The sequence below is a fragment of the Colobus angolensis genome, unplaced genomic scaffold (assembly GCF_000951035.1).
Source record: "Colobus angolensis palliatus isolate OR3802 unplaced genomic scaffold, Cang.pa_1.0 Scaffold26, whole genome shotgun sequence".
Taxonomy (NCBI): domain Eukaryota; kingdom Metazoa; phylum Chordata; class Mammalia; order Primates; family Cercopithecidae; genus Colobus; species Colobus angolensis.
In genome coordinates, this window is record NW_012115821.1 from 14,981,504 (window position 1) to 15,008,988 (window position 27,485).

The 27,485-nt window shown below is 37.8% G+C and overlaps 1 protein-coding gene across 1 annotated transcript in view; it reads left to right on the forward strand.

Moving 5' to 3' along the window:
- The window catches only part of DNAH12 (dynein, axonemal, heavy chain 12), a 246,484-nt gene that overhangs the window by 141,838 nt on the left and 77,161 nt on the right, over nucleotides 1-27,485 (forward strand). The window contains 12 exon segments of the mRNA XM_011947302.1: nucleotides 2,905-3,160; nucleotides 5,815-6,114; nucleotides 6,636-6,814; nucleotides 8,276-8,468; nucleotides 13,669-13,830; nucleotides 15,873-16,067; nucleotides 20,124-20,257; nucleotides 20,738-20,900; nucleotides 21,923-22,003; nucleotides 22,349-22,525; nucleotides 25,030-25,161; nucleotides 27,010-27,099. Coding sequence (XP_011802692.1) covers nucleotides 2,905-3,160; nucleotides 5,815-6,114; nucleotides 6,636-6,814; nucleotides 8,276-8,468; nucleotides 13,669-13,830; nucleotides 15,873-16,067; nucleotides 20,124-20,257; nucleotides 20,738-20,900; nucleotides 21,923-22,003; nucleotides 22,349-22,525; nucleotides 25,030-25,161; nucleotides 27,010-27,099 — 2,062 coding nt within the window.

The window sequence follows — 27,485 nt, forward strand, 5'->3', positions numbered from 1 at the left end:
CCAAGTAGCTGGGATTACAGACATGTACCACCATGCCCAAATAATTTTTGTGTTTTTAGTAGAGACAGGTTTTCACCATGTTGGCTAGGCTGGTCTCGAACTCCTGACCTCAAGTGATCCACCTTCCTTGGCCTCCCAAAATGCTGGGATTACAGGCATGAGCCACTGTGCCTGGCCCAGGTGTTGTACTTTTAATTTCAAATTCCACTTGTTTATTGCTGGTATATAAAAAGGTGATTGACTTTTACATGGTAACTCTTTACAAGCTTGCTATAATCGCTTATTAGTTCCAGGAGTTTTTTGTAGTTCTTTCAGATTTTCTTTATAGATCATCATGTTACCTGCAAACAAGGACAGTTTCATTTCTTTCTTCCCAGTCTGTATACCTTTTTTTTTCTTATTGCTAGCCCTTATTATGATGTTGAAAAGATGTGGGGAGAGGGAACATTCTTACCTTGTTCCTGATCTTAGTGGGAAAGCTTGGAGATTCTCACCGTTAAGTATGGTGTTAACTGTAGAGTTTTTATAGATATTCCTTACCAAGTTGAGGAAGTTACTTTTATTCCTAGTTTACTGAGAGATTTTTGGCTTTTTTTTTTTTGGCCTTTATTTGAGACAAAGTCTTGCTCTGTCGCTCAGGCTGGTGTGTAGTGGCGTGATCTTGGCTCACTACAACCTCCGCCTCCCAGGTTCAAGTGATTCTCATGCCCTAGCCTCCCGAGTAGCTGGGATTACAGGTACATACCACCACACCCAGCTAATTTTTGCATTTTTAGTAGAGACAGTTTTGCCATGTTGGCAAGGCTGGTTTTGAACTCCTGACCTCAAGTGATCCACCGCCTTGGCCTCCTAAAGCGCTGGGATTACAGGTATGAGCCACCACGCCCGGCCTGGAGGATTGTTCATTAGCCTAACTTCCATATTGTTGTATCTCAAGGAATAGGAAAGTCTGAGAAGAGAGAGAGAGATGGGAAACAGCCAGTCAGTGTAACGGTCAGAACGCACACAATATTTATCAGTTAAGTTTTTCTTCTTATGTAGGTGCAATTCATGGTGCTCCAAAACAATTACAATAGTAACATCAAAGATCACTGATCACAGATCACCATACCAGATATAAAAATAATGGAAAAGTTTGAAATATTGCAAGAATTACCGAAATGTGACACAGAGACTGGAAGTAAGCAAATGCTGTTGGAAAAATGGTGCCTATAGACCTGTTCAACACAGGGTTTCTAAAAACCTTTCTCAGTTTGTAAAAAACACAGTATCTGCAAAGCTTAATGAAGTGAAGTGAAATAAAATGCGGTATGCCTGCACTTTTCAACTTAGTTTTAATTTTTGAAAACAACTTACAGGTTACATCCTTCCAAGTACCATTCCCCCAAGTCAATAATTTGTGGGTAGTGTCCAGCCTAAGTAACCATAATCAGCACCCTATTTTTCTACCGTGTTTTTAACTGTATATTTTCTGTGGCTGCTTGGAACTACTTACTATATCTTGGAGATGGCTTGTATTTGACAGCAATCTCATGGATAACCCTTCTATTCTCCCCACACCACTTTATGGTGACATGGTTAGTTTCTCACATGCAAAATATAGCACCTTTTAATTAGGATTAATAATTCTTCCTTTCCTCCTCTTAAATGTACTTTTCTATTCTTCAGTATGCCATGATTTTTATCTCAAGACAAGGGTAGATGAATTTCAAAGCTAAGTCATATTTTACAGATGCATTTTTGTTATTACTATAGGCCCTAGGAATTCTGCTTTCAGGAGATAACCATTGTTGAGATAACAACTGTAATTATCTCAGGAGATAGTCACTCTCCTGAGTTAGTGATTATCAGGAGATAATCACTATTCCACAGTGATTTTTTTCTATATAAGTCTATTTTTATGTTTAAAAATAGGCTCACATTACATGTAATGTTTTGTAAATTATTTTACACTTATATATTTATCTTGAATAGCCATATCAGTGCATATTTGTCTACTAATTCATTTTATTGGCTTTAATATTATGTGGATGTTGCCTTAATTTACTTAGCTGGTCTTCTATTGATGATTATTAGGGTTGTTACCAAAAACCATATTTTCATACTTTCTAGCATGCTTTTTAGCCTAAGGACTGGCTAGATAGACTCCTCCCCCAGCCTCTGTATGTGTATGTCTGTGTGTGTGCAATAGCTTCAGTATTAAAGACTTGATGGCTTATTGACAATAGCAACCTTTTACTCTAAGTGGTTCCAACTAAATTGTGTCATTTCATACTTCTTTCTGATTAACTTCCTTGAAATTTCATTTTTCCCTAATGGGTCCCTTTCTATAACAAAATGTATAGATCCTATTTAGACATCCTTATCCACTCTGAAGATACAGTTTGAGATGAGAAAAAGAAAATCAGGACATTGCTATAACCAGTTTGACTATATAACTTAGTGTTCAAACTGTGACCTTTCTGACAGTAAAAGGGGAGTGTTATTAATAATTACTTCAGTACAACAAGCACAAGCCAGAATTGTCCTAGGTAAAATGAGATACATGGTAACCTTATCTTTAAACAGCTACAAATAGGATTGATCACTCATCCATGCTTCTAGATTTGGAATAAGAAAGGAGAAATGGAGAGTCAAACTGTAAGGAAGAGTAGGAGAAAAGAGAGGGAAAAGTAAGAAGAAGGGTCATTCTAGATACCCAGAATCTGGGTAACAGAATCAGTCACTGAGGGGAGAAACCAAATTCTGCTTTAAAAAAAAATTCTCTCCTACTCAAAGTGTTATCTGAAGTTATTCCTTTTAGAGAAGCTAAAGTCTGATTAAATTTCTTGGGAGATCTATATTTCATTCCATCTTACTGTGTTTATAACAGATAATCTAAGTTTTTTGTGTGTGCTTTCTAAGGTATGACCTTAAGGACACAAGTAAAATCACGCTGGTGGACATAGAGCTGATTGCTGCAATGGGCCCTCCAGGTGGTGGAAGAAATCCAGTTACTCCCCGTTATATTCGACATTTCAACATCTGCAGTATTAATTCTTTTAGTGATGAAACTATGGTCCGAATCTTCTCATCTATTGTAGCATTCTACCTTAGAACTCGTGAATTTCCTCCAGAGTACTTTGTAATTGGGAACCAGATAGTCAATGGGACTATGGAGGTCAGTCAATAATGCAATGTAAATGTTTTAGTATTGCATATTTCCCTCATTTGTCCCTTATTTTTTTAACGTTGTTTCCCACTTAACCATCTGCTTTGGTCTTTGGTGTCAGAGAAACTGTTTAGAAGACCAGAGAATAGGAAGATCACAGGATTTGAAATGAGGGAATCTAACTTGGGTTGAGCCTTGACTGCTATTTCCTGGCTATATGACTTTGAGCAAGTAATTTGACATTTCAGAAGCTGTTTATTTAATGACTAAAATGGAATAAAACACCTATTTCACAAGGTTGTTTAAGGAAAACATCTAAAACTAGTATCTGCCACATCACAGGTATTTTGCTGTTAGGGTCCTAGTCTGGTATTTGTCAAGTTTCTTCTGTCTTCCCTTCCATTTTTCATGCTTGTCTTAAAGAAAGTTAAGCAGCTTATGAATACATTACTTTTAGTCAGACCACATAATTTATAAGTAGCAATGAGAAAATAATTATAAAAGAGAAATACAAGCGTAGAAACAGACAACAAGACTCCCCATATGGCCAAAGAACAGTTTTTAACTTATTTCAGATGTTATTTGCCTCTGTTCAGAGACTAGAGCCAGCCTCATCTCTAATGGTAAATGGGAAACAATATATATAAAGGCGTGTCAGTCATGATCTTACCAAACGACACTTTCTAGAAGCTTGAAAAAGCAAGTTTCATTTTGTGATCACTGCAACAGGAAGCAAAAAGCTCCCTAGAATCCTTCCATCCATTTCCAAGAACATCAGCCTTATCTTCTAAAATTCTCCTCTTGTTTCAGTGGAAAGTGTGTGCTGTTCAAGTAAAGAAACTATGAGCGAAGAGATTACTATCTCATTTATTCTGATACAGAAAAGTGCTTTTATTTATAAATATAATATTTCTATTTCAGGCATGTCCTGGAAAATACAGGGGTATTGGTCAAGTAGAAGGGGATACAGAAAGCATACCTGCCACCACCCTACCCCCAGCTTTTTTCTGTTTTTCTGTATTTGAAGCATTGTAGACCTACCATGTGTGGAGGTTGGAGCAGGGAGATGAATCACAGAACACATACAAATAAAAAATGTTGACTGGGCGTGGTGACTCACGCCTGTAATCCTAGCACTCTGGGAGGCCGAGGTGGGTGGATCATGAGGTTGAGAGATTGAGACTATCCTGACCAGCATGTTGAAACCCCATCTCTACTAAAAATACAAAAATTAGCTGGGCGTGGTGGTGCGTACCTGTAGTCCCAGTCACTCGGGAGGCTGAGGCAGGAGAATCACTTGAACCCGGGAGGCGGAGATTGCAGTGAGCTGAGATTGTGCCACCGCACTCCAGCCTGGCGACAGAACGAGACTCTCCACCAAAAAAAAAAAAAAAAAAAAAAAAGGTTTTTTAGTTTTCCTTTTTTGACTATATTATAAAAGGCTTAATTTACCTGCCTTTAAGAGAACATTAAACTTCATTTGGTGAATTCAGTACATAGTAAAAATATACTTCATTTCTTTTTTTTTTTTTTTTTTGAGACGGAGTCTTGCTCTGTCGCCCGGGCTGGAGTGCAGTGGCCGGATCTCAGCTCACTGCAAGCTCCGCCTCCCGGGTTCACGCCATTCTCCTGCCTCAGCCTCCCGAATAGCTGGGACTACAGGCACCCGCCACCTCGCCCGGCTAGTTTTTTGTATTTTTTAGTAGAGACGGGGTTTCACAGTGTTAGCCAGGATGGTCTCGATCTCCTGACCTCGTGATCCACCCGTCTCGGCCTCCCAAAGTGCTGGGATTACAGGCTTGAGCCACCGCGCCCGGCCTACTTCATTTCTTTATAGCCAATTTAGATATAAGGAAGAAGGGGGTGAGGGAATAAGAGATAGAAGGGAAGAGAGAGAACAAATTTGATTTGTTTTGAAGTTGATTGTAGTAACAAGAAAATTATTTCATCATCATCTTTGGAATGATTCAGCATGAGTTATCTGATTTCACTTTCTATAAAAGATTTTGTTTTTCATTATTTAACTTCAGATTGTTCGCCTTTAAATGGCATAACCATAATAACTGGGAAATAAAAGTAGAAACAGGTTTCTACTTGGATGGGCTTGGATGGAATCAGATGTTAAGTTCCCTCAGCTTTATAATGCCTGGTTGAGTGCTATAAGCCAAAATAAACATATATGCCATGCTAGGCTTAGTACTATTCAATTTTCCAAGCCAGGATGATCTTTTTTCTTTTTTCTTTTTTCTTTTTTTTTTTGAGACAGAGTCTCACTTCGTTGCCCAGGCTGGAGTGCAATGGCGCGATCTTGGCTCTCTGCAACATCCACCTCCACCTCCTGGGTTCAAGCCATTCTCCTGCCTCAGCCTCCTGAGTAGCTGGGATTATAGGCATGTGCCGTGACACCTGGCTAATTTTTGTATTTTTAGTAGAGACGGGGTTTTGCTACGTTGGCCAGGCTGGTCTCGAATTCCTGACCTTAGGTGATCTGCCCAGCTCAGCCTCTCAAAGTGCTGAGATTACAGATGTGAACCATTGTGCTCAGTCCAAGCCCATATAATCTGATAGAGTAAATAAAATATTTTGTATAACATTCCATTGGTTACGTGACTTTGCTGATTATAAGCATTTTATTTTTGCTTTGTTGCTTTTTTCATATTCAGATATATAAACAATCTGTGGAAAATCTTTTACCCACTCCCACAAAATCCCATTATACTTTCAACTTGCGTGATTTTTCACGTGTCATCCGGGGCTGTTTACTCATTGAAAGAGATGCTGTGGCGAGCAAACACACTATGATCCGTCTGTTTGTGCATGAGGTTCTCCGAGTGTTTTACGATCGCCTCGTTAATGACGATGATCGAAGATGGCTGTTCCAGTTAACTAAAACTGTTATAAAGGACCATTTTAAAGAATCATTTGACAGTATCTTTTCACATTTGAGGAAACAAAATGCACCTGTGAGTACAGTGATTAAGAACATATTGAGTTAAAGCAGTACAATACATGAATTGTTACAATTAAGTTACATTTTTGAAAATCATTTCTTAATGAACTTTTTTTTTAGCATTCCTTGTAAATAGGTGTTTGTTTTGAGAAGATTTATCTTCATAGGAAAGTATGCAACATAGAAGTTATTTAAAGAATAACACCTTATGTGATAGGGAATAAATGATATAATAGATATAAAGTGCTTAACATGATGACCATCACTTAGTAACTACTCAATAAATGGGAGTCACCCAGAATGACTTCTCTAGCCTAACAACAACAAAACGTATATGATAGAAGATCTTACTTTTCTTTTTATATCCTAAGGATATAATTTCAGGTATTAATTTTGTAAGTATATTATTTACTACCCTAATGTTTAAAAAATTAATTACTTTATAACATGGATGAAACAAAAATTTTATACATTTTCTTAAATTTATTTTTTAAATGTTTTAAATTTTATAATTTGTTGATTTCCTTTCCATAGGTAACTGAAGAAGACTTAAGAAATCTCATGTTTGGTGACTATATGAATCCTGACCTTGAAGGAGATGATAGAGTTTATATTGAAATTCCAAATATTCTTCATTTTAGTGATGTTGTGGACCAGTGCTTAGATGAGTATAATCAAACACACAAAACAAGAATGAATCTTGTCATTTTTAGGTACCTATATATGGTGTTGATGCTTGAAATTTCTATCTGTAAAATGTTGTTATGAAATGTTTAAAATGTACCAAAAGGTGTAAAGAAAAATACGGTGAATAACTTTGTACCCATTATCCAGCATAAGGAATAAAATAGTAGTAATTTATTTGAAGTTCCCTGTTTATAGTCACACTCTCTCACTGCATCCTGTGTCCTAAGAGTAGCAGTGAAAAGAAACTTTTTTTTTTTTTTTTTTTTTTTTTTTGGAGACTGAGTCTTACTCTGTCATCCAGGCTGGAGTACAATGGCACAATCTCGGCTCACTGCCACCTCTGCCTCCTGGGTTCAAGCGATTCTCCTACCTCAGCCTCCCAGGTAGCTGGGACTACAGGCATGCAACACCGTGCCCAGCTAATTTTTTTTGTATTTTTAGTAGAGATGGGGTTCACCATGCTGGCCAGGGTGGTCTCGAACTCCTGACCTCAAGTGATCTGCCCGCCTTGGCCTCCCAAAGTGCTGGGGTTACAGACATGAGCCACTGCACCCGGCTGAAACTTGTGTTTCTTAGAACTTTTATTGTACATGTGTGTATTCCTAAATATATACGCAGTCTTATTTTGCATATTTTAAAACTGCATATAAATGGTATAATACTGGACATAATCTTCTGCTACTAGTTGGTTTATTCCATATTGTGAGAGTCAAAGAAAAATGAATATTTACCACTATATTGCATTCTATTATATAATTGTACCACAGTGTAGTCATTCTTCTGAGACAAATTTTAGGTGACTTCTAGTTTTTGCTATTATAAGAAAGGCTTTGAAAATTCTCATGTGTGTCTCCTTGGGTACATGTGTGAGAATTTCTCTAGGCTATTTTCCTATAAGTGGGATTATCATGTCATAGTATATAAGCATCTTCAACTTTACTAAATTTTGCCAAAAACATCTTTAAAAATGATTATTATTTTTGAGAACTTCCATTGTTCTTTACCTTTGCTGATGCTTAGGATTGACAGATATTGTAAGTTTTTCTAGTCTAAGGAGAGTGAAATGGTATCTCATTATCATTTTAATTTTAATTAACCTAATTACCAGTGAAGCTAAGTGCCTTTTCTGAATTTGTTGTTTTATAGGTAATGATCTTTTCTCACACAGAAATCTTAAGAGACTGAAGAAACATATTTAATAAAAGTGGTAATATACTGCCAGTTAATATTTCATTTTATTTGTATAACTTGTATATCAGGTTTCCTGAATTTGAACTTTTAATTAGTTTTCCCCTACATCAAATGATCCGGTTGTAACTGCTTTTGAAAAAAATCACAGTTTTTGATAGTAAACTCTTTAAAACTGGGATAGTAACATATGGGACAGCAAAGTCATGTTCTTCTAGGAAAGTAAAACAGTAGTTACATGTAAATATACATTTACATTTTTATTGTAATGTATTAATAAAATTTTTATTTTGTGGTAGGTATGTTTTGGAACATTTATCAAGAATATGTCGCGTTCTAAAGCAGTCTGGTGGAAATGCTTTGCTCGTCGGACTTGGAGGAAGTGGTCGTCAATCTTTAACTCGTCTGGCTACATCCATGGCAAAAATGCATATTTTCCAGCCAGAAATTTCTAAGAGCTATGGTATGAATGAATGGAGAGAGGATATGAAGGTAAGATTATGAAGAAGCCTAGTATCTAAAATGAAAACAGTACATTCTTTTACTTGTAAAGAGAGAACCAATCTGTGTAGCTGTGTACTGAACTCCAGTGATGGTGATGATGATGATGATGATGATGATGATACTGTCCATAGAGCATCTACTGTGTGTGCTGAGTTCTGTCCTGAGTGCTTTACCTGGCTTTTACCTACATGATCTCATTCTATAGGTACAGCAATGCAATGCAGCAGGTGGGTTGTCTCTATGTTTTACCAAAGCTGAGTGACTGACATGTGATGCACAACAGAGCAAGGCTTTCTAACTCAAGTCTTATCCACTACACTATTACCATGACTGCTGCTTTAAAAAAAAATTGTTGTATAATATTTGTACATATTTATGAGGTACATGTAATATTTTGATACATGCATAAAATGAATAACTATGGAGTCAGCACATTTAGGATATCTATCATGTAGAACATTGATCTTTTTGTGTTGGTAACATTGCATATCTTCTATCTTGAAATACGCAATACATTGTTAAATATAGTTGCGCTATTGTACTATTGAATGCTGCAACTTCTTCTAACTGGATGTTCATACCCATTGACCTGCTTCTCTTTATCCTCCCCTACCTGCATCTCCTTTCTGGCCTCTGATAACTGTCTTTCTACTCTCTACCTCCATGAGGTCAAATTTTTGGCTCCTACATGTAAGTGAGAACATGTGATGTTTATCTTTCTGTGCCTGGCTTATGCCACTGACTATATATTTATTCCAGTTCAGAGAGGACTTATTTCAGATATGGTTTTTAGCAGATTTAAACATGAACCTGATGATGATAATGATGATGGCATTAACGTTGTCTTAGTAGTAATCTAGGTTCTTTTGTTTCAACTTTAGCTTAAAGGACTCCCTTTAGCATATCTTGTAGGGCAGATCTAGTGGTAAGGACTCCCTCATTGTTTGTTCATCTGGAAAGGTTTTAATTTCACCTTCATTTTTGTAGGGCAGCTCTACCAGATACAGTGTCCTTGGCTGACAGATTTTTATCTTTCTGCAATTAGAATATGTCACCCTACTTCCTTCTGGTCTGTACATTTTCTGCTGAGAAATTCACTGATAATCTTAAGGTAGTTCCCTTGTAGATGACAAGTTGCTTTTCTCTGGCTGCTTTCAATATTTTCTCTTTGTATTTGACTTTTGGCAGTTTGATTATATTGTTTCTTAGTGTAGATTTCTTTGACTTCATCCTAGTTGGAATTCATTGATCTTCCATAAAATGGAATTTTTATATCCACTTCTTTCCTCAGATTTGAGAAATTTTCAGCCATTATTTCTTGAAAAAGCGCTCTGTCCTCTCTTCCTCTCTCTCTTATTCTGGGATTTTCATAATGCATATATCAGTCCACTTGATGGTGTACCATAAATCCCTTAGGCTTGCTCCACCTTCCTTTATTGTCTTTATTTAGTTTTTGCTCCATTAACCCGGTGATTTCCAATTACTTGTTTTCAAGTTGGTTGACTCTTGATTCTGCCCGATCAAGTCTAGTATTGAACCCCTCTAGATAACTTTTTAGTTCAGTTTTATGTTTTGGGTCCAGAATTTCTATTTATATTTTATGGTTTCTATATCTTTGTTAATTCTCATTTTGTTCATGCATTGTTTTCCTGATTTAGCTCTGGGTTCCTTTCAGCTCACTGAGAATCTTTAAGGTAGTTATTTTAAATGTTTTGCTAGTCAGTTCATGGATCTGCATTTCCTTATGGTTGGTTTCTGGAACTTTATTTTGTTTCTTTGATTGGGCCACCTTTCCTTATTTCTTTGCATCCCTTGTGATCTTTTTGAGAGTTGACCATTTGAAATAAAGCCACCCCTCCCAATCATTATGACTGGACTCATTCAGGGAACACCTTCACCAATCAACCTAGCTAGAGGTTCTGGGACCTTTCAGACCTTTTCTGGGGACGTGTCTTCTTTGAGGTTGTATGTGTGCTTTTATTGTTGCATGTATGAGTGCTTTTGGCTGTCTTAATTTGCTGTTTCTTCTCAGGGGCTTTCAGTTGCTGATTCCGTTGTATTCCTCTGCCCTTGATCTCTTGCTCTCCCTGGTGCCTGCCTGTAGAACTGCAGCTTCTGCTGCTCTAACCCACCAGGGAACTCACCCTGTTTCAGTGGCCTCCAACCCGGTGTCCAAAATAGGCCATTGTTCCTGTTAGCACCTGAAGGCAGGTGGAACAGCCCCCACACAAGCCAGTATTCTGGGCTCAAGTTAAACTATATTCTTTCTGTCCTGAGGAAGGAGCCAGGATTTGGATGGTATTCTCTGGATCTCCCTACACTATGCCCAGTTCGGGGGAGGGGCTAGAGTGAGAAAAATATGAGGTACTGTCTCACCCTTTTGGGAACAGTCCCTTCTCTTGTTCATGCTCTTTTCTGGGTGCTGCAGGCACTTAATTAGTTTCCAAAGTTCTCACAAAGGTAATTGTGTTCTATATATTGCTAATACAGTGTCTTCAGGGTGGAACAAGGGTCTAGAGCTTCCTAGCCCATTATCTTACTGATGGTCACTTTCTAGATTCTTCATTTGTAAAATTTGGATAATACCACCTATTTCAAAGATTATTGTGGTTAAATTATATAATGTATGTAGGGTTTTCTTAATATTCCTGACATATAATTAATATCTTTTTTTTTTTTTTTTGAGACAAAGTCTCACAGTGTCACCCAGGCTGGAGTGCAGTGGCACAATCTCCACTCACTGCAACCTCCACCTGCCGAGTTCAAGTGGTTCTACTGCCTCAGCCTCCCTAGTAGCTGGAATTATTGGTGCCTGCCACCATGCCTGGCTAATTTTTTTTTCCTGTATTTTTGCTAGAGATGGGATTTCACCATGTTGGCCAAGTTGATCTCGGATCACCTGAGGTCAGAGGTCTGAGACCAGCCTGGCCAACATGATGAAACTGTCTCTTCTAAAAATACAAAAATTAGCCAAGTGTGGTGGAATGGACCTGTAATTGCAGCTACTCAAGAGCCTGAGACAGGAGAATCATTTGTAGTGGAATGAACCTGTAATTGCAGATACTTGGAAGACTGAGGCAGGAGAATCGCTAGAACCTGGGAGGCAGAAGTTGCAGTAAGCCAAGATTATGCCACTGCACTCCAGCCCAGGCAAGCGAGCGAGACTTTGTCTCAAAAAAACAAAAAAAAATTACAATGATGCTCATGACAATAAATTAAATATGTTTGTGTATATTGTATTGTAAAGTTTATTTTAAATTAAAATTTTTATGGTTTTTTTTTTTTTTGAGATGGAGTCTTGCTCTTGTTGCCAGGGCTAAAGGGCAATGGCACAATCCTGGCTCACTGCAACCTCCACCTCCCGGGTTCAAGCGATTCTCCTGCCTCAGCCTCCCGAGTAGCTGGGATTAGAGGCATGTGCCACCATGTCCAGGTTATTTTGTATTTTTCGTAGAGACAGGGTTTCTCCATGTTGGTCAGGCTGGTCTCGAACTCCCAACCTCAGGTGATCCACCCGCCTCGGCCTCCCAAAGTGCTGGGATTACAGGCCTGAGCCACCACACCCAGCCCAAATTAAAATTTTTATTTTATTTTATTTTTTTTTGGAGAGGTGTCTCACTCTGTCACCCCAGCTGGAATACAGTGGCATGATCATAACTCACTGCAGCCTCAACCTCCCAGGTTCAAGCAACCCTCCCACCTCATCCTCCCTAGTAGCTGCCTGTGGGACTACAGGCATGTACCACCAGGCCTGGCTAATTTTTTTTTTTTTTTATGGATGGTCTCTCATTATGTTGTCCAGGCTGCTCTCAAACTCCTGGGCTCAAGTAATCCTCCTGCCTCACCCTCTCAAACTGCTCAGATTACAGGGGTGAGCCACTGCACCCAGCCTAAGATTTATTTTGATATAATATTAATAATTATAAACCTGATACAATACTACCTTAAAAACTAGACTCCCTAGTTTTGATGACAGAAAATTATTTCTAAGAACAAAACAGCCTGCATATTGGAAGATGGCTTTAATGGGAAAAGGACATAGTTGTGTACAATATAAAAATTCACCATTTATTTTATGGAGTGAAAATATTAGTTAATATTTAATGATTTAAAATATATGGCTTTACAATATAGAAGGTTATTTTTAAAAATAACTTATGGAAGTTGTAATGCTATTTCACTGTGAACTACAGCCAGTTTGTATGCTGGCAAATGTTTAACAACCAGCTTTCTAGGACTAGGGGTGAGAGGGAGCCTCTGATGGTAGATTTTCCAATTTCCATGATAAAAACTCCCCCATGGCTGATTTGAAACTCCCAACATGCTGTCACTGAGAACAGAACTGAAAAGAGATATGCGTAGAACACCATGACATGGTATTTTACTGTATTGATACAATAGATTGAAAAAATTTCCAGAGTATAGATAATAGTAACATAATAAAATAGGAGATGATGAGATTTAAGCATTTACCTCCCTTTTAAATATAGCTAGATTTTTATATAATTGTAAGTTGATATAATTCAATTTTTAAATCCTGGCTATGTTTTACAAACTTCTGACAAGCTCCTGAAATTTTAACAGTCAGTTCTAACAAGCCTGTACAAGCCAACTTCAGCACACTACTGAGCCCATATCTTATATTAGGAGTTTGGGTTGCAGTTGACCCCTGCACAAAAACCCCAGCCTGTCTACACTGAAGTGTCTAGAGGTAAATAGGCTTTTGACAAAGCTGAATTTAGGGTATCAAATAATGTCCTTAGTAATTACTCTTTCTATCTCCTGACACAACTCTCCTCCATTTGGCTTCCTTCTCCAGCAGGCTCATTCCATGAGGCAAACAGTTAACTCTAAGTAATTAAGGTTACTGGCCTTTATATATTCTATCTCAGAACAGCCAGGCCTCTTTCTGTTTCAAGTCTGTCTCAGTCCCTGAAGTAAGACTATGATTGGGCCCTGCTTAAATCATATGCCTTCCTCTGAATCAGTGATTATGTCTGACCAGTTTGGGTCTCCCACCCAGGGGACAGAGGCAGTGGAGGCCCCAGTTGATAGCCCCAGTAGACGTGGGGAGAGGTACTGCCCTAAAAATCAAAGTGTTGTTATCAAAAGAAGGGGAAAGTGAGGGAAATCAAAACCAGCAGATGTCTACCATATTCTGCTTACAAGTACATTTTTATTTTTTAAGGGTCTGTTAAGGAATGTGGGCATGAGGGGCCAGAAGACCGTCTTTCTCATCACAGACACTCAGATTAAAGAGGAAGCTTTTCTAGAGGATATTGACAGTGTGCTCAATACAGGAGAAGTGCCTAACATTTTTGCAGCAGATGAGAAACAAGAAGTGATGGAGGTAAACACTTTTGGGAAAGTACTGCTCCTAGCACAAAACTTTATTTCTTGAAACCTTTTCTCAGCTCTTCAGGATAAATATAGTTTGTACATATGATTTTGGGGGTAATTAAAAATTTTAAGTATATTAGTTAAATACATCATTGTTTGGTGAATTTTAAATTGCTTTAACCATAGTTATGAGGCATAATTTTTGTTTTGTAACTCCTACCTTCATAATAATGGCAGTTTGTTTCACCTGTTTAATGTTATTTAGCATGTTTTATGAGTGATTAGAGAATTTTAAATCATCTCTTAAGGTTACATTGATGTAAGAAAGCATGATTTTAATGCTACTTTATTAGTCTTTGTGGTTTACACTGGTTAGTAAATTTTTAAAAAGTTTTAATAAAACTATCTTATGGGTTTGATACATCTGAAAGTCTTGTTTGTGATTTAATTGACAAAAAATACAATGGTGACGTGTCCACTACTGTCACATACTTTAACCCTCATTTCTAAGATGAAAGTAATGTCACACTTTCTCATTACCATAATCACTTTTACCCACAAAATATATCACTCACACTTGGATGTTTAATTCCCCACCTCCAGCCATAACATCTGGAGTGAAATGGACTCACACTTTCAAGTACTCTGCTTTTCTCTTCCATGAAATGGCAGCACAGATAAGAGTTCTTCCCACATGGGGTTATTGTGAGGTTTGAGAATCAAACAAAATAAAGCACTTATGTAGTGTCAGGCACTTACACAGCCCTCAGTAAATGGTGCATTACCAGTTCATAGTATGGAGTGTGGAAGGAGAAAAGAGGACGAAACAACACAACAAAAACTCATGTTCTTTGCTTTTATCTGGGATATGTCAGAGATGTGACCAAGGCTGCAAATTAGTGGTATTCTCCTGATTTATAGGAGAAATGCATCATCCATATGCCCATTCAAGGAATAGTCACCTTTGGGAAATGGAATTTCCTAAGCTTTGCTAGGCTGTCCTGCTGCTTTAGCTATTATCTATCTTTCATTCCCATCACTTTGCTACTAAACTTTTCCATTTCTTCACTATTTCTGTTATATATTTGCTATTTTATATACATCTATATTTTTTAAACAGGATCATATTCAATATACTGTTGCAAAACTTTTTTTTTTAGTTATTTTATCTTGCTTATCTTCTCGTAGCACAAAATACACCGTGTGTGTGTGTGTGTGTGTGTGTGTGTGTGTGTGTTTCTAGAGATGAAGTCTCACTGCTCTGTTGCCCAGGCTGGAGTGCAGTGGTGCAGTCATAGCTCACTGCAGCTTTGAACTCCTGGGCTCTTACCTCAGCCTCCCAAGAAGCTAGGATTCCAGGCATGAGACACCACTTTATTATTTTTAACTGTTGTATAAAATGCTAATATGTGGATCTTTTACATTTATAACTACTTTCTTACTGATTGATACTTCAGCTGTTTACATTTTTTCTCTTAAAAACAATGTAAAATTGGTCGGGCGTGGTGGCTCAAGCCTGTAATCCCAGCACTTTGGGAGGCCGAGACGGGCAGATCACGAGGTCAGGAGATCCAGACCATCCTAGCTAACACGGTGAAACCCTGTCTCTACTAAAAAATACAAAAAACTAGCTGGGCGAGGTGGCAGACGCCTGTAGTCTCAGCTACTCGGGAGGCTGAGGCAGGAGAATGGCATAAATCCGGGAGGCAGAGCTTGCAGTGAGCTGAGATCCGGCCACTGCACTCCAGCCTGGGCGACAGAGCGAGACTCCTTCTCAAAAAAAAAAAAAAAATGTAAAATTATATTTCTATACATCTTTGTGAACTTTTTTGATTATCTTTATAAGGTAAATTCTTGGCAGATACTTCTTTTTAAATTATAGAATTTTGAGTTGGAAGAGGTTTTCTACGTTCAAACCATGTCAAAGTCATTCTATTGATATGAATCCAAAATTTTACAGATATTTACAGGGAGCAATAAAACTTCTTCATATTCTAATATCCACCAATCTCATTGCCAGCATATCTGTTTTTATTTTCTGATATTCCCTAGGGTGTTCGTCCAGTAGCTCAGGTTGGCAGTAAACATGATGAACTCAGCCCCTTAGCCCTGTTTGCTTTCTTCGTGAATCGCTGCAAAGATAATCTTCATGTCGTGGTGGCCTTTAGCCCCATTGGAGATGCCTTTCGAAATCGCTTGAGACAGTTCCCATCCCTCATCAATTGCTGTACCATTGACTGGTTTCAGGTTTGTCATTTTTCTTGGTTGGAGGGGGAGGCAACTAACTCTTTTGGAATTGTACTGAAATATTTGAAAAACTTCATTAATATGCATTCAGCAAGTGTTTGTTTCTTGATCACTTACTGTAATGACAGGCATAATATTCAGCACCAGAGACTGATAGGACTACATGATCCTCACAAGGAGCTTACACTATAGACTGGAAGATAGAAAAAGCAGTCAGCAATCATGATCATATAAGAGAGCCATAATGTTGATGTGCAAAGGGTATACATACGAAGGCAGTGAATTTCTGAGGCATGAAGATGAATTAGTTACATAGAGGGGGAGTGTATTAGGAATCAATAGGAAACTTGTATGTAAAGAAATTTATTATGAGGAATTGGCTCATATGATTATGAAGCCTAAAAAGTCCCAAGATCTGCAGTTGGTAGGTGAAAGCCCAGGAAAACCAGTGATGTAGTTCCAGTCTGAAGGCCAGCAGGCTCAGGAGCCAGGAAGAGCCAATTCAGTCCAAGTCTGAAGGGAGGGGGAAAAAAAACCAATGTCTCAGCTTGAAGACAATCATACAGGAGGAATTTGGGGAAGGATCAGCATTTGTGTTGCATTGGGTTGAACAAAATTGGACAAGGACAATTGAATGCAGCCCATTGACATTAGGGAGGGCACTCTGCTTTACTCAGTCTATAATGATTTAAATGTTGAACTCATGTAAAAACACTCTCACAGAAACACCCAGAATCATGTTTGACCAAATATCTGGGAACCTCATGGCCCAGACAAGTTGACACATAAAATGAACCATTATTAGAGAATAGTACATGCAAAAGGAGAAGGGTGGGAAGAGGATGGCTCGTCTGCCCCACTGAAAATTGTTTGGTATAGCTGGCTGGCATTTTAAGGGCAGCAGCAGTTGAGTTGGAGCTTTGGGTGGGTACCAGGTTACAAAGAGATTGGCAAGGTATTCCTAGGAATTTGGTTTTATACCAGAGACATCACAGTGGCACCAACATATTTTTAGATAATCTGCATTTAGGAAAAAAACCAAAGCAGTTGGAAGCTGTGTGGTGGGTGAATTAGAGTAGGGCAAAACAAGAGACAGGAAAACCAGCTGGGCAACAATTTCAGTCAAGTTGGAAGCAAATGATGAAGGCCACTGCCTCACCTAAGACAGACTGCCACTGCCTGTGTAAAACCATTTGGTATTCATACTTTTGAGAACAGTAACTCATGGTACCTTCTATTTGATTGTTTTATGTGCAATAGAATGTGGACTGTGCATTGACCCTGGATAATTTTTTTTAAATTAATTTCTGGTACTGATTTGTTTTATTCTCTTTGCCTAATTCTTATCAACTGCATTCTGGTTTTGTTTGGGAAATCACCCTCCATGTAGCTATGTATCAGAGGGATTGAATCATGGTTGGTCTAAGTCAATATATGTATATTTTTTTGAGACAGGATCTCTGTCGTCCAGGCTGGAGTGCACTGGTGCAATCGCAGCTCACTGCAACCTCTGCCTCTTGGGCTCAAGCAGTCCTCCCACCTCAGCCTCCAGAATAGTTGGGACTATAGGTGTATGCCACCATGCCCAACTCATTTTTAAATTTTTTATAGAGACAGGGTTTCTCTATGTTGTCCAAGCTTATCTCCCACCTCAGCCTCCCAAAGTGCTGGGATTATAGGCATGAGCCATTGTGCCCAGCCCTAAGCCAATATTGGTGCTCTCAGGCGGGCACGGTGGCTCACACCTGTAATCCCAGCACTTCGGGAGGCTGAAGCGGGTGGGTCGTGAGGTCAAGAGATGAAGACCACCCTGGCCAACATGGTGAAACCCCGTCTCTACTAAAAATATAAAAGTTAGCTCAGTGTGGTGCTGCACACCTGTAGTCCCAGCTACTCAGGAGGCTAAGCCAGGAGAATTGCTTGAACCCAGGAGGTGGAGGTTGCAGTGGGCCGAGATTGTGCCACTGCACTCCAACCTGGCAACAGAGTGAAACTCTGTCCCAAAAAAAAGAGATATATATATATATGTGTGTGTGTGTGTGTGTGTGTGTATGTGTGTATATATGTGTGTGTGTGTGCATATATGCTTTCATTTCTCTTGCTAGTGATTGTTTTATGCCTGAGCCCATGTATAAACCATTCCTTGCCAGTGGGTCCTGAGGTAAAGTGTGCTGGGGAGCTTTGGGGAAAAAAAGTATTTTCACTATAAAAGGAGTCACATGGTAATAAAAGGGCCTTTTTTTGGTCTCTCAATCTTGTTGCTTGAGAATGTGATGCCCATAGCTGCAGCAGTCATCATGTCATCATAATGGGACAAGCCCAAGGATGAAATAAAGTGCACTGGGAAAGGAACAAGATGGAAAAAACGTGAATACTTGATAATATAGTTGAGCTTCTAAATGAAGCAACCTTGGAGATACCCTACTTCTGGGTATCACTCTATAAGAATATGCATCTTCTTTTTTTTGAAGATACAGTAAGACTGGTTTTCTGCCTCTTGAGTCATAAATATTCTAACTGCTACAGATAGTATTAAATATTCATGATAATTAGCAGGATGATTAAAAATGAAGCACGCAGAACAAAAAGAGAAGCCTCCATAGTGTTTTTTGATGATGTGTAAGTTATATGACATTTAACCTGGCATTTTATAAAATTTCACTAATCTTAATAGTTCTTTAGAAATCTCTTTTAGATTTAAAATATGTATTGGTACAATTGGATCACATGAATATAACAATCTATTAATAAAAAATGCATGCACTGGCAGTATGTGCTTAGGCTACACACCAAAAAAAAATTAGTCTTAAAATGTGTATTATCTGCTACAAAGGAAAAAAAATTATAAGCATATTATTGAAACTAAATGAAAGGAAACCTGGAAAATACTCTAGTGAGCAAATAAATATTAATGATATGCCATGTATTGGTAAGTGCTGAGAAGAAAACTCAGTATAAAAGGCAGAGTAATGAGGGAAGTAATGCTGTTTTATAAAGAGTGCTCTGGGAGGGCCTTCCTGATAAGTCGGTATATGAGCTTGGATGTGAAGGAAGTGAGAGCATGAACCACATGGAGGTCTGAGGGAGAGGGTTCTAGTCAGAGGGAAAAGCATGTCCTAAGACCCAGAGGTAGGAGCATGCTTGATATATTCCAGGAAAGCCAGGGAAGGAACCATTTCACTAAGATGGAGAGGACTGGCTAGGAAGCAAATTTGTAGGGAAGAAAATTTAAAAATCAACTTTGGATGTTATAGTAGAAATTGTGATGGTCTCCCAGTAATAGAAAGCCAAACCAAACACATTGGGTTTTTTAACTCTCATAGGAAAAAAAAAAATCTAAAGGTAAGCAGAATGGGGCTTTTGTGGCTTAACAAAGTCATGAGAATCCCAAGTTATTCTGCTTTACTATCCTTAGCATGCGATTTCCATTCTCAAAGTAACTTAGGGCAGTGAGGTGGCTGCTAGAGTGCCATTGTTCACAACTGTGTTCCAAACAAGAAGTAGAAGAATGAAAGTAGGCCAAAAAGGATATCCCAGCTCTATGTAACTCTCTAAAAAGTCTTCCCTGAAGTCCCCACCCAACAACTGCTTATGTGTCATTGGGCATTCTGAATTCCAAAGGAGTCTAGGAAATCTAATCTTTTAGCTGGATATATTGCTATCTAGAATAAAATTGGAGTCCCAGGGAAGAAAGGGCTAGTAGACATTGGGTGGACAACTAGCAGCTTCTGCCACTGTCATGATAAATTTGGGATGCCTACTAGACATCCAAGTGGAAGAGCTGGGAAGGCAGTGTAATATATCTTTGATAAATAAAACTTCATTGATCCTTCCTTTATATTATCCTTTTTTTTCATTTTAATGTATAAGAATATTAGGTCTTTCAGAGACCTCAGTCTCTCTTATTCTGCTTTCTTCATTAAAATTTTAATTTTCTCAAAACCAAATTATTCTCCCATAGGAAGTCATGTAACTTATTATGCATTAACTTATGGAGTTGGAGTGAGACTACTGTTCATCTTAAATTTCAAGAGTTTTTCTTTTTCTTATTTTTAGTCATGGCCTGAAGATGCTCTTGAACGTGTAGCTGTGAAATTCTTAGAAACACTGGAGCTTACTGAGGTTGAACGACAAGAGATAGTTCCAATCTGTAAACACTTTCACACCTCCATTATGGATCTTTCAGAAAGGTTAATATTAGTAAATTTTAAAATGACAATGAAGGGATTTGTGAAGGCCATTTCCAAATTAATTCACATATATTCGCTATCTTATCTGCTATCCCCTTTCCTACTGTACTTACCTGGTTTACGTGATATCTTGGGTCTCTTACCAAGTTAGATCCTCCTGGCTTATGAAACGTGAAATAGTCTCATTTTTTCTTGCTGTAGTTCATCTTTTATAGACATATTTGTTGATTTGTGGTTATTTAAAAGATAGGATCTCACTTGATTTGTGCCTTTTAAATATGTCACCACTAGTTGATATTTTAGAGACAAGAAATTATAATGTGGTAATATGTAGGATTCTAGAGTCTTACAATGTTCAAGTACTCACTAACTTCTGTACAAAATGTAATCTTTATTAAATGTCTGTTAATGGTATGTTGAATTTACCTTTTTGTAGAATCCATTATTTATAGTGAAGTATGTTATCTGCCTCTCTTTTAGGTTCTTGCATGAGTTAGGACGACATAACTATGTTACTGCTACTTCTTATCTTGAACTCATTGGCTCATTTCGACAGCTTTTGACAAAGAAGCGACAAGCTGTCATGGAAGCAAAACAGCGATACGTGAATGGGCTTGACAAATTAGCTTTCGCTGAGTCTCAGGTAAATTTGATGAGCTGCTCCAAATGGTAATATATACTGAGAAGTATAAGAAATAATAATACAAGCTACCATTTATTGAGAATATGTGATATGCCAGGCTCTTTGTTATGTATTTCACATCTATTCTTTCAGTTATTCTTCATAACAACTCTATAAGGTAGATACTTTTATGATCCTCATTTTACAAATGAGTGTAGTAAGTTTTATAGAAGTTCAGTAAGTTGACTAGACCGCACAGCTCAAATATATCGTTTTATTTTTAATTAATTTTTTGCCATTTAAGAGAATATAAGTTTAGGTCGCTTTTTATTATAAAAGCTGGTTAAATATGAGATTTGTGGTTTTTTTAATAAGTGCTAGTAATACTTAATTAGTGTTAGTTCAGCATAAGTAATAGAGGTTTGGTTGGCTGATCTTTGTATCATATGTCATGCACATAGTATATCAGGAATACTCTGAGATACTGCTTTGTTTTCAATCTACATTTCTTCCATGGCAACTGCATTCTCCTACTGAGGTCTTCTGTGAAGAAAACTGGCCCACACTTTTTTTTTTTTTTTTTTTTTTTTTTTGAGATGGAGTGTCACGCTGTCACCTAGGCTGGGGTGTAATGGCGCAATCTTGGCTCACTGCAACCTCCACCTCCCGAGTTCAAGCAATTCTGTCTCACCCTCCCGAATAGCTGGGATTACAGGTGCACGCCACCACGCCTGGCAAATTTTTTGTAGTTTTAGTAGAGACGGGATTTCACCATGTTCCCCAGGCTTGTCTCGAATTCCTGAGTTCAGACAGTCCACCTGCTTCGACCTCCCACGGTGCTAGGATTATAGACGTGAGCCACTGTGCTTGGCCCTGGTCCACACTTTCATAGTTTTGTTTATCATGCAAAGAACTAGCAGAAAAAGTTGAGATTTTCTGCTCCAATACTTTTATGGATACATTTAAATTTATATTTTCTGCATTTGGTTTCAATAGCAATTACAGCAATGGAAACTTAATCATATTATAAACTGTCTCTTTAGGTTGGTGAAATGCAAATGGAGCTTGTTGAATTACAGCCCAAATTGGAGGAAGCTAAAATTGAAAATGCAAATATGATGCAGGTGGAGTATCCTGAATGTTTTTGATGTCAAAGGACAATTGAAATATATAAAATTAGCCTTGAAAATAAGGGTTAATTTTTTGCCACTAGACTTTAGAGACTTCACCCTTTTCCATTGACTGGCTGTCTCATTGGGTCCAATGTGGGTTCTGTCTTTTTTGAAGGAATTTGTGAAGCTCATTTCCAAATTAGTTCACATGTATTTGTATTTCTCCTGATTTTATTATAGATCCTTCTATCCTTCAAAATGATATGTTAGATTCCCTAATTTTCAAATATTCTTTTGTCTAGGATTGAAAAAGCAATTGGATGTTTGAGAAATTGTCTTCATCTTTCACTTCTTTAGGTTATTGAGATAGAGTCTGTACAAGTGGAAGCGAAAAGACAATTTGTGAAATTGGATGAAGAGGTAGCCAGTGGGAAAGCTGAAGAAGCCCAAGCTCTGAAAAATGAGTGTGAAAGTGACCTAGCTGAGGCGATTCCAGCCTTGGAAGCAGCTCTGTCTGCACTGGATACACTTAAGGCAGGTGTTTGAATTAGCTACTTTGTGTTACATCAACAGAGGGAAGTTGAACATGGATATTTGGCTTATTAGAAGTGGCTGTATTTCAGTGGGTGGCATTATCTTGTTTCTATCCAATCAAATGAAACTTGCCTCTTAACAGTTTACCTTTGATATATTGTTTTATTTTAATTAATTAATTTATTTATTTATTTATTTTTGAGGCAGAGTCTCACTTTGTTGACCAGGCTGGTGTGCAGTAGTGCAGTCATGTCCCGCTGCAGCCTCCATCTCCTGGGCTCAAATGATTCTCCTACCATAGCCTCCTCAGGAGCTAGGACCACAGACACACACCACTATACCTGGCTAATCTTTTTAAACGTTTTTTTTTTTTTTTTTTTATAGAGACAGGGTCACCCTATGTTGCCCATGTTGGTCTTAAACTCCTGGGCTCAAGTGATCCTCCCACCTTGGCCTCCCAAAGTGCTGGGATTATAGGCATGAGTTTCCATGCCTGGCCTATTTTTGCTTTTTGTATATTATTTATAATTTTCATTTAGGATATTCTAGTGGAATGAGATGAATAGACTCCAAGAGGCCAAAGTGGTTCTGTACATGGACCAGCAGGCATATGTTAAGTACAGTGTGGGGCTAGTCTTCTGCAGCCTCCTGGACCTGCATACACAGAAAAACTTAAAGGCCATTTCCAGTACAGCTGTGAGTGGCACCATCTATACCACATCATGTTGTACACAACTTTTTACAGGTCTTTAGGCAAGACCAGAACAGTAGGAGAGACAGCATCTGTTGACTAGGGGGTCAACAGCGTATTCAGGTCCCATTCTTTGCCTTTTTTCCTAATCAATACTCTTTCTTTCATGTAACAGACCTGACAAGACTGTAAATTCAACCTGTGGGTAATTCAGCATTTCACAGAATCAAACTATCTGATTTTCAGTAACATCAGCCCTGTAGTTATAAGACAAGAGATTAGTTTAGGGCATTTATAGAAATTTCCTAGTGCTCTCAATGCACTGTGAATCAGGAATTTAAAACGCTGAACTTATTATATTCTTTCTTCATGCTCTCAGGTACTTTCTTTCTTCCTTTCTTTTTTTTTTTTTTGTTGAGACAGAGTCTCACTCTGTCACTCGGGTTGGAGTGCAGCGATGTGATCATAGCTCACCACAACCTGATACTTTTGGGCTAAAGTAATCCCCCCCCAATCCCCCGACTCAGCTTCCTGAATAGCTGGAACTACAGTCACATGACACCATGCCTGGCTAATTTCTGGCACATTTAAGAGTCACTTATTACCCTGTGATCTTTCTGCATTCTCTCCTTAGAGATTTATTACAGCAGCTACTTATTTTGACAAAGCCTTGTTTTAAGAGGCACTCCATTCTAGGTGACCATGAGCAACTTCTCTCATGTAACTCTCAAGTAAGTAACTTCTCTCTATGTTCCATGAACTTTCAGCACTCCATCCCCTGATACAGGATTCTTGATGCCTTCAAACTCTCACCAATTTAGGTCATTAATATTAGGGTCCCCTTTCATTGAGAGTCTGTTGCTTATACCCTTCCTGATATCAAATGCTGTATTACCTGAGTTAGAGTTCAGTTACAAAGAAGAGAGTTGACTCTATTTAGTACAAGCAGACAAAGATTCTTTAGGGAATTTTATAAATGGATTACAGAATTGTTGGAAGAGGCTGAGCCTCCAGGAATGACTCACAAAGCTATACTGCAGAAATGGTCTACCAGAGCAGCTGTCCCTCTGAGTAGGAAGCCTGCAGAGCCTTCATACAGTGCCACATAACCTCCACTATAATCTATATTGTCACAATGGATGTCTTGCACCCTGCTACTCTCCCCGTTTATTGTCTGAATTCTAGTATCACTTAAGTGATCTGGAATCGAATTCTCACCCAGAACTCTAGTTGCATGAAAAACTAAGATATGTAGTTGTTAGCTTTCTAGCATTTGCATCTTACAAGGAATGTCAGAAATATATTGGAGTGGGTAAATGAATCTATAGTATCTATTATAACAATGTATACCTTTTTAGAAAATAGGTTTGGAATTGGGACCTACCTCTTCTTTCATCTTCAATACAACTAATATATATAAGCAAATATAGAATTAAGTCTTCATCTAAATTAGGATTCTTAGCCTAGGTTCCACATATGGGTGTGGTATGTGATTGTATATGTGAAAAACTGTATTTTCTGGTGGATTTAGAGCTGCCATTATATTCTCATAAGTATCTGTGACTGACCCCTCCCAACATTTGAGAACCATTAGTCTTAATCTGTGTTGAATTCTCTTTATTCTCTTTTGCTAATTCTTTCATAACCACATAAAGTAAAAAAAAAAACAAAAACAAAAATAAAAACAAAAAAACTTTGATTTCAAATAAAAAGGGGTGCTTTCATTATTCTCCAACATTACTTTAAAATTTTTTCATTATTTAAAAGTAAACTATTCTGAAGATGTCCTGTTTGTTTTTGTTTTTTCTTTTAGCCAGCTGACATTACAATTGTGAAATCAATGAAGAATCCTCCATCTGGTGTTAAACTAGTTATGGCTGCTGTTTGTGTCATGAAAGATATAAAACCAGAAAAAATTTCAGATCCTTCAGGGACTGGAGGCAAGGTAATAACTTGACACAGATTTGAATCATATTCATGAATGTACAGAACTTGTCAGCAGCAACTATTATCAAATATCAACAGTACCCAAATTAGGGAAGAAACATTGTTTTCCAGATATTGTCTGCATATATTCTAGGGTAAAGCTAAGACAATGTAGTGTCAAAAAAATGTGGTTCCAGATGAGTCTGGCTAACATGGTAAAACCCTGTCTCTACTAAATTTACAAAATTAGCCAGATGCAGTGGCAGGCACCTGTCATCCAGGCAGGAGAATTGCTTGAACCCAGGAGGCAGAGGTTGCAGTGAGCCAAGATCGTGCCACTGCACTTCAGCCTTGGTGACAGAGTGAGACTCCAGCTCAAAAAAAAAAAAAATGTGGTTCTAGTTGCTTCCATCTCCTTTTCTGTCTATGCAGAATTCTCCACTACCATGGGCTTGGAACTAAATGAACACTGAGGTGCCTGTACTTTTCCAGCTAAGATTCTTTCTGGGTATTCCAACAAATCTGCTGAGTTAAGCAGTAAGTGAAGTTGTTAAAAGCATGTGCTCTGGAGCTAGAATATCTGTATTCAGAAATCCCAGTCCCACTAGCAGCGTGACCTTGGTTAAGGTATTTAACGTGTGGGATTCCATTAAAAAGAGGGTACTCATAGTATCTACCTCATAAAGCTAATGAGAGAATTAGATTAGTTAATACATATAAAGTTTTTAGGTGTAAAGCCTCACAAACAATAAGTGCACAATAAATGTTAGCTGTTATTATTACAATTATTATTCAAGGATACATCCCTTAAAAAGGAAGGCATAATATCCATTCTAAACTGAATATACAGGCTAATTTTCTCTTCAAGTTTTTTTAATACGTGGGTTTAAATTCCCGAATTAAAGAATTAGATTTTTTTTTTTTTTTGGCCATTCTGTCCTTCACTGAGAAAATAAATAGGCTCTTATTAAGTTATTCTCATTTACACACACACACACACACACACACACACACACACACACACCTCCCTATCAGGCTTCCAGAAGCAGGAAAAAGAACTTTCAGTTGGTTATTTCAGCTCTTTTACCAGTATAAGTAGCATGTGCTTTTACCCTATGGTTGGCAGAGCAACGTGTACTCTTTGCCTTTCTGCTTTCTCCTTTAATTTCACTTGGAGAGTCTAGGTAAGTGAGGAGTTTGTCTTTAAGAAAAATTTTGGTACTTTTCTTATTTAAAAGAGTCAAAGAATACAGGAAAATAAATTTTGAAGTAATAAAAATTTATTTTCTTATATGAAATTGTGATGGTGTTTACTCAAGTTGCTGAAGTTTTCAAAAGAAATAATCACATTATTTTCCTTTCAGTGTTGACTTTTTTAAACAAATTCAGTCTATAAATGCATTTCCATATTTAAAAATATTTTATGTTTGACATGTTCTTGAGGAAAGTCTTAATTTCCAAGGAGATGTAAGTTGATAGCTGGGCGTCGTGGCTCACGCCTATAATCCCAGCACTTTGGGAGGCTGAGGCAGGTGGATCACTTGAGGTCAGGAATTGGAGACCAGCCTAGCCAACATGGTGAAACCCCATCTCTACTAAAAATACAATAATTAGCCAGGTGTGGTGGAAGATGCCTGTAGTCCCAGCTAGGCTGAAGTGGGAGAATCACTTCAACCTGGGAGGCAGTAAGACAAGATTGCACCATGGCACTCCGGCCTGGGCGACAGAGTGAGACTCCATCTCAAAACAAACCAAAAGTATACGATTAGCTTCTCTTGATAATACCTCTTAAACTTCAAGAAGAAAAATTTTACATCTAGCATTTTTAGTTGCAAATTTAACAAATTTCCATAAATTTTATTTGTAGATATTAGATTACTGGGGACCTAGCAAAAAACTTCTGGGAGATATGAATTTCTTAAGAGATTTGAAAGAATATGACAAGGACAACATTTCAGTGAGTTGCATTGGGTTTTTTTCTATAAATGTGACTTGGTTAAGATGTTTAAGAACTTTAATATTATGCAGTAGTTTATAACACATATAGAAATAGTCCATTTTAGGATTAACATAATAGAGATATTACATTTATTAATAATACTATGAATTTTCATAATGTTTAAAACCATTCCTGTCTCAGATAATTAAAAAGTTATTTAATAAGTTACTCTTTTAGTGTATAATTGACTTGAAAGAATTGTCTGTCTTCTTATAATAAATTAAGAAATCTGATACACAAATTTATGTAAGATTAAAAAAGTATAGCACATTATTTTCTATCCAAATTCTTATTCTTAATGTTTAATTGTTCTTTTCCACTGTTTCCATTTGTTCGCTCAATGT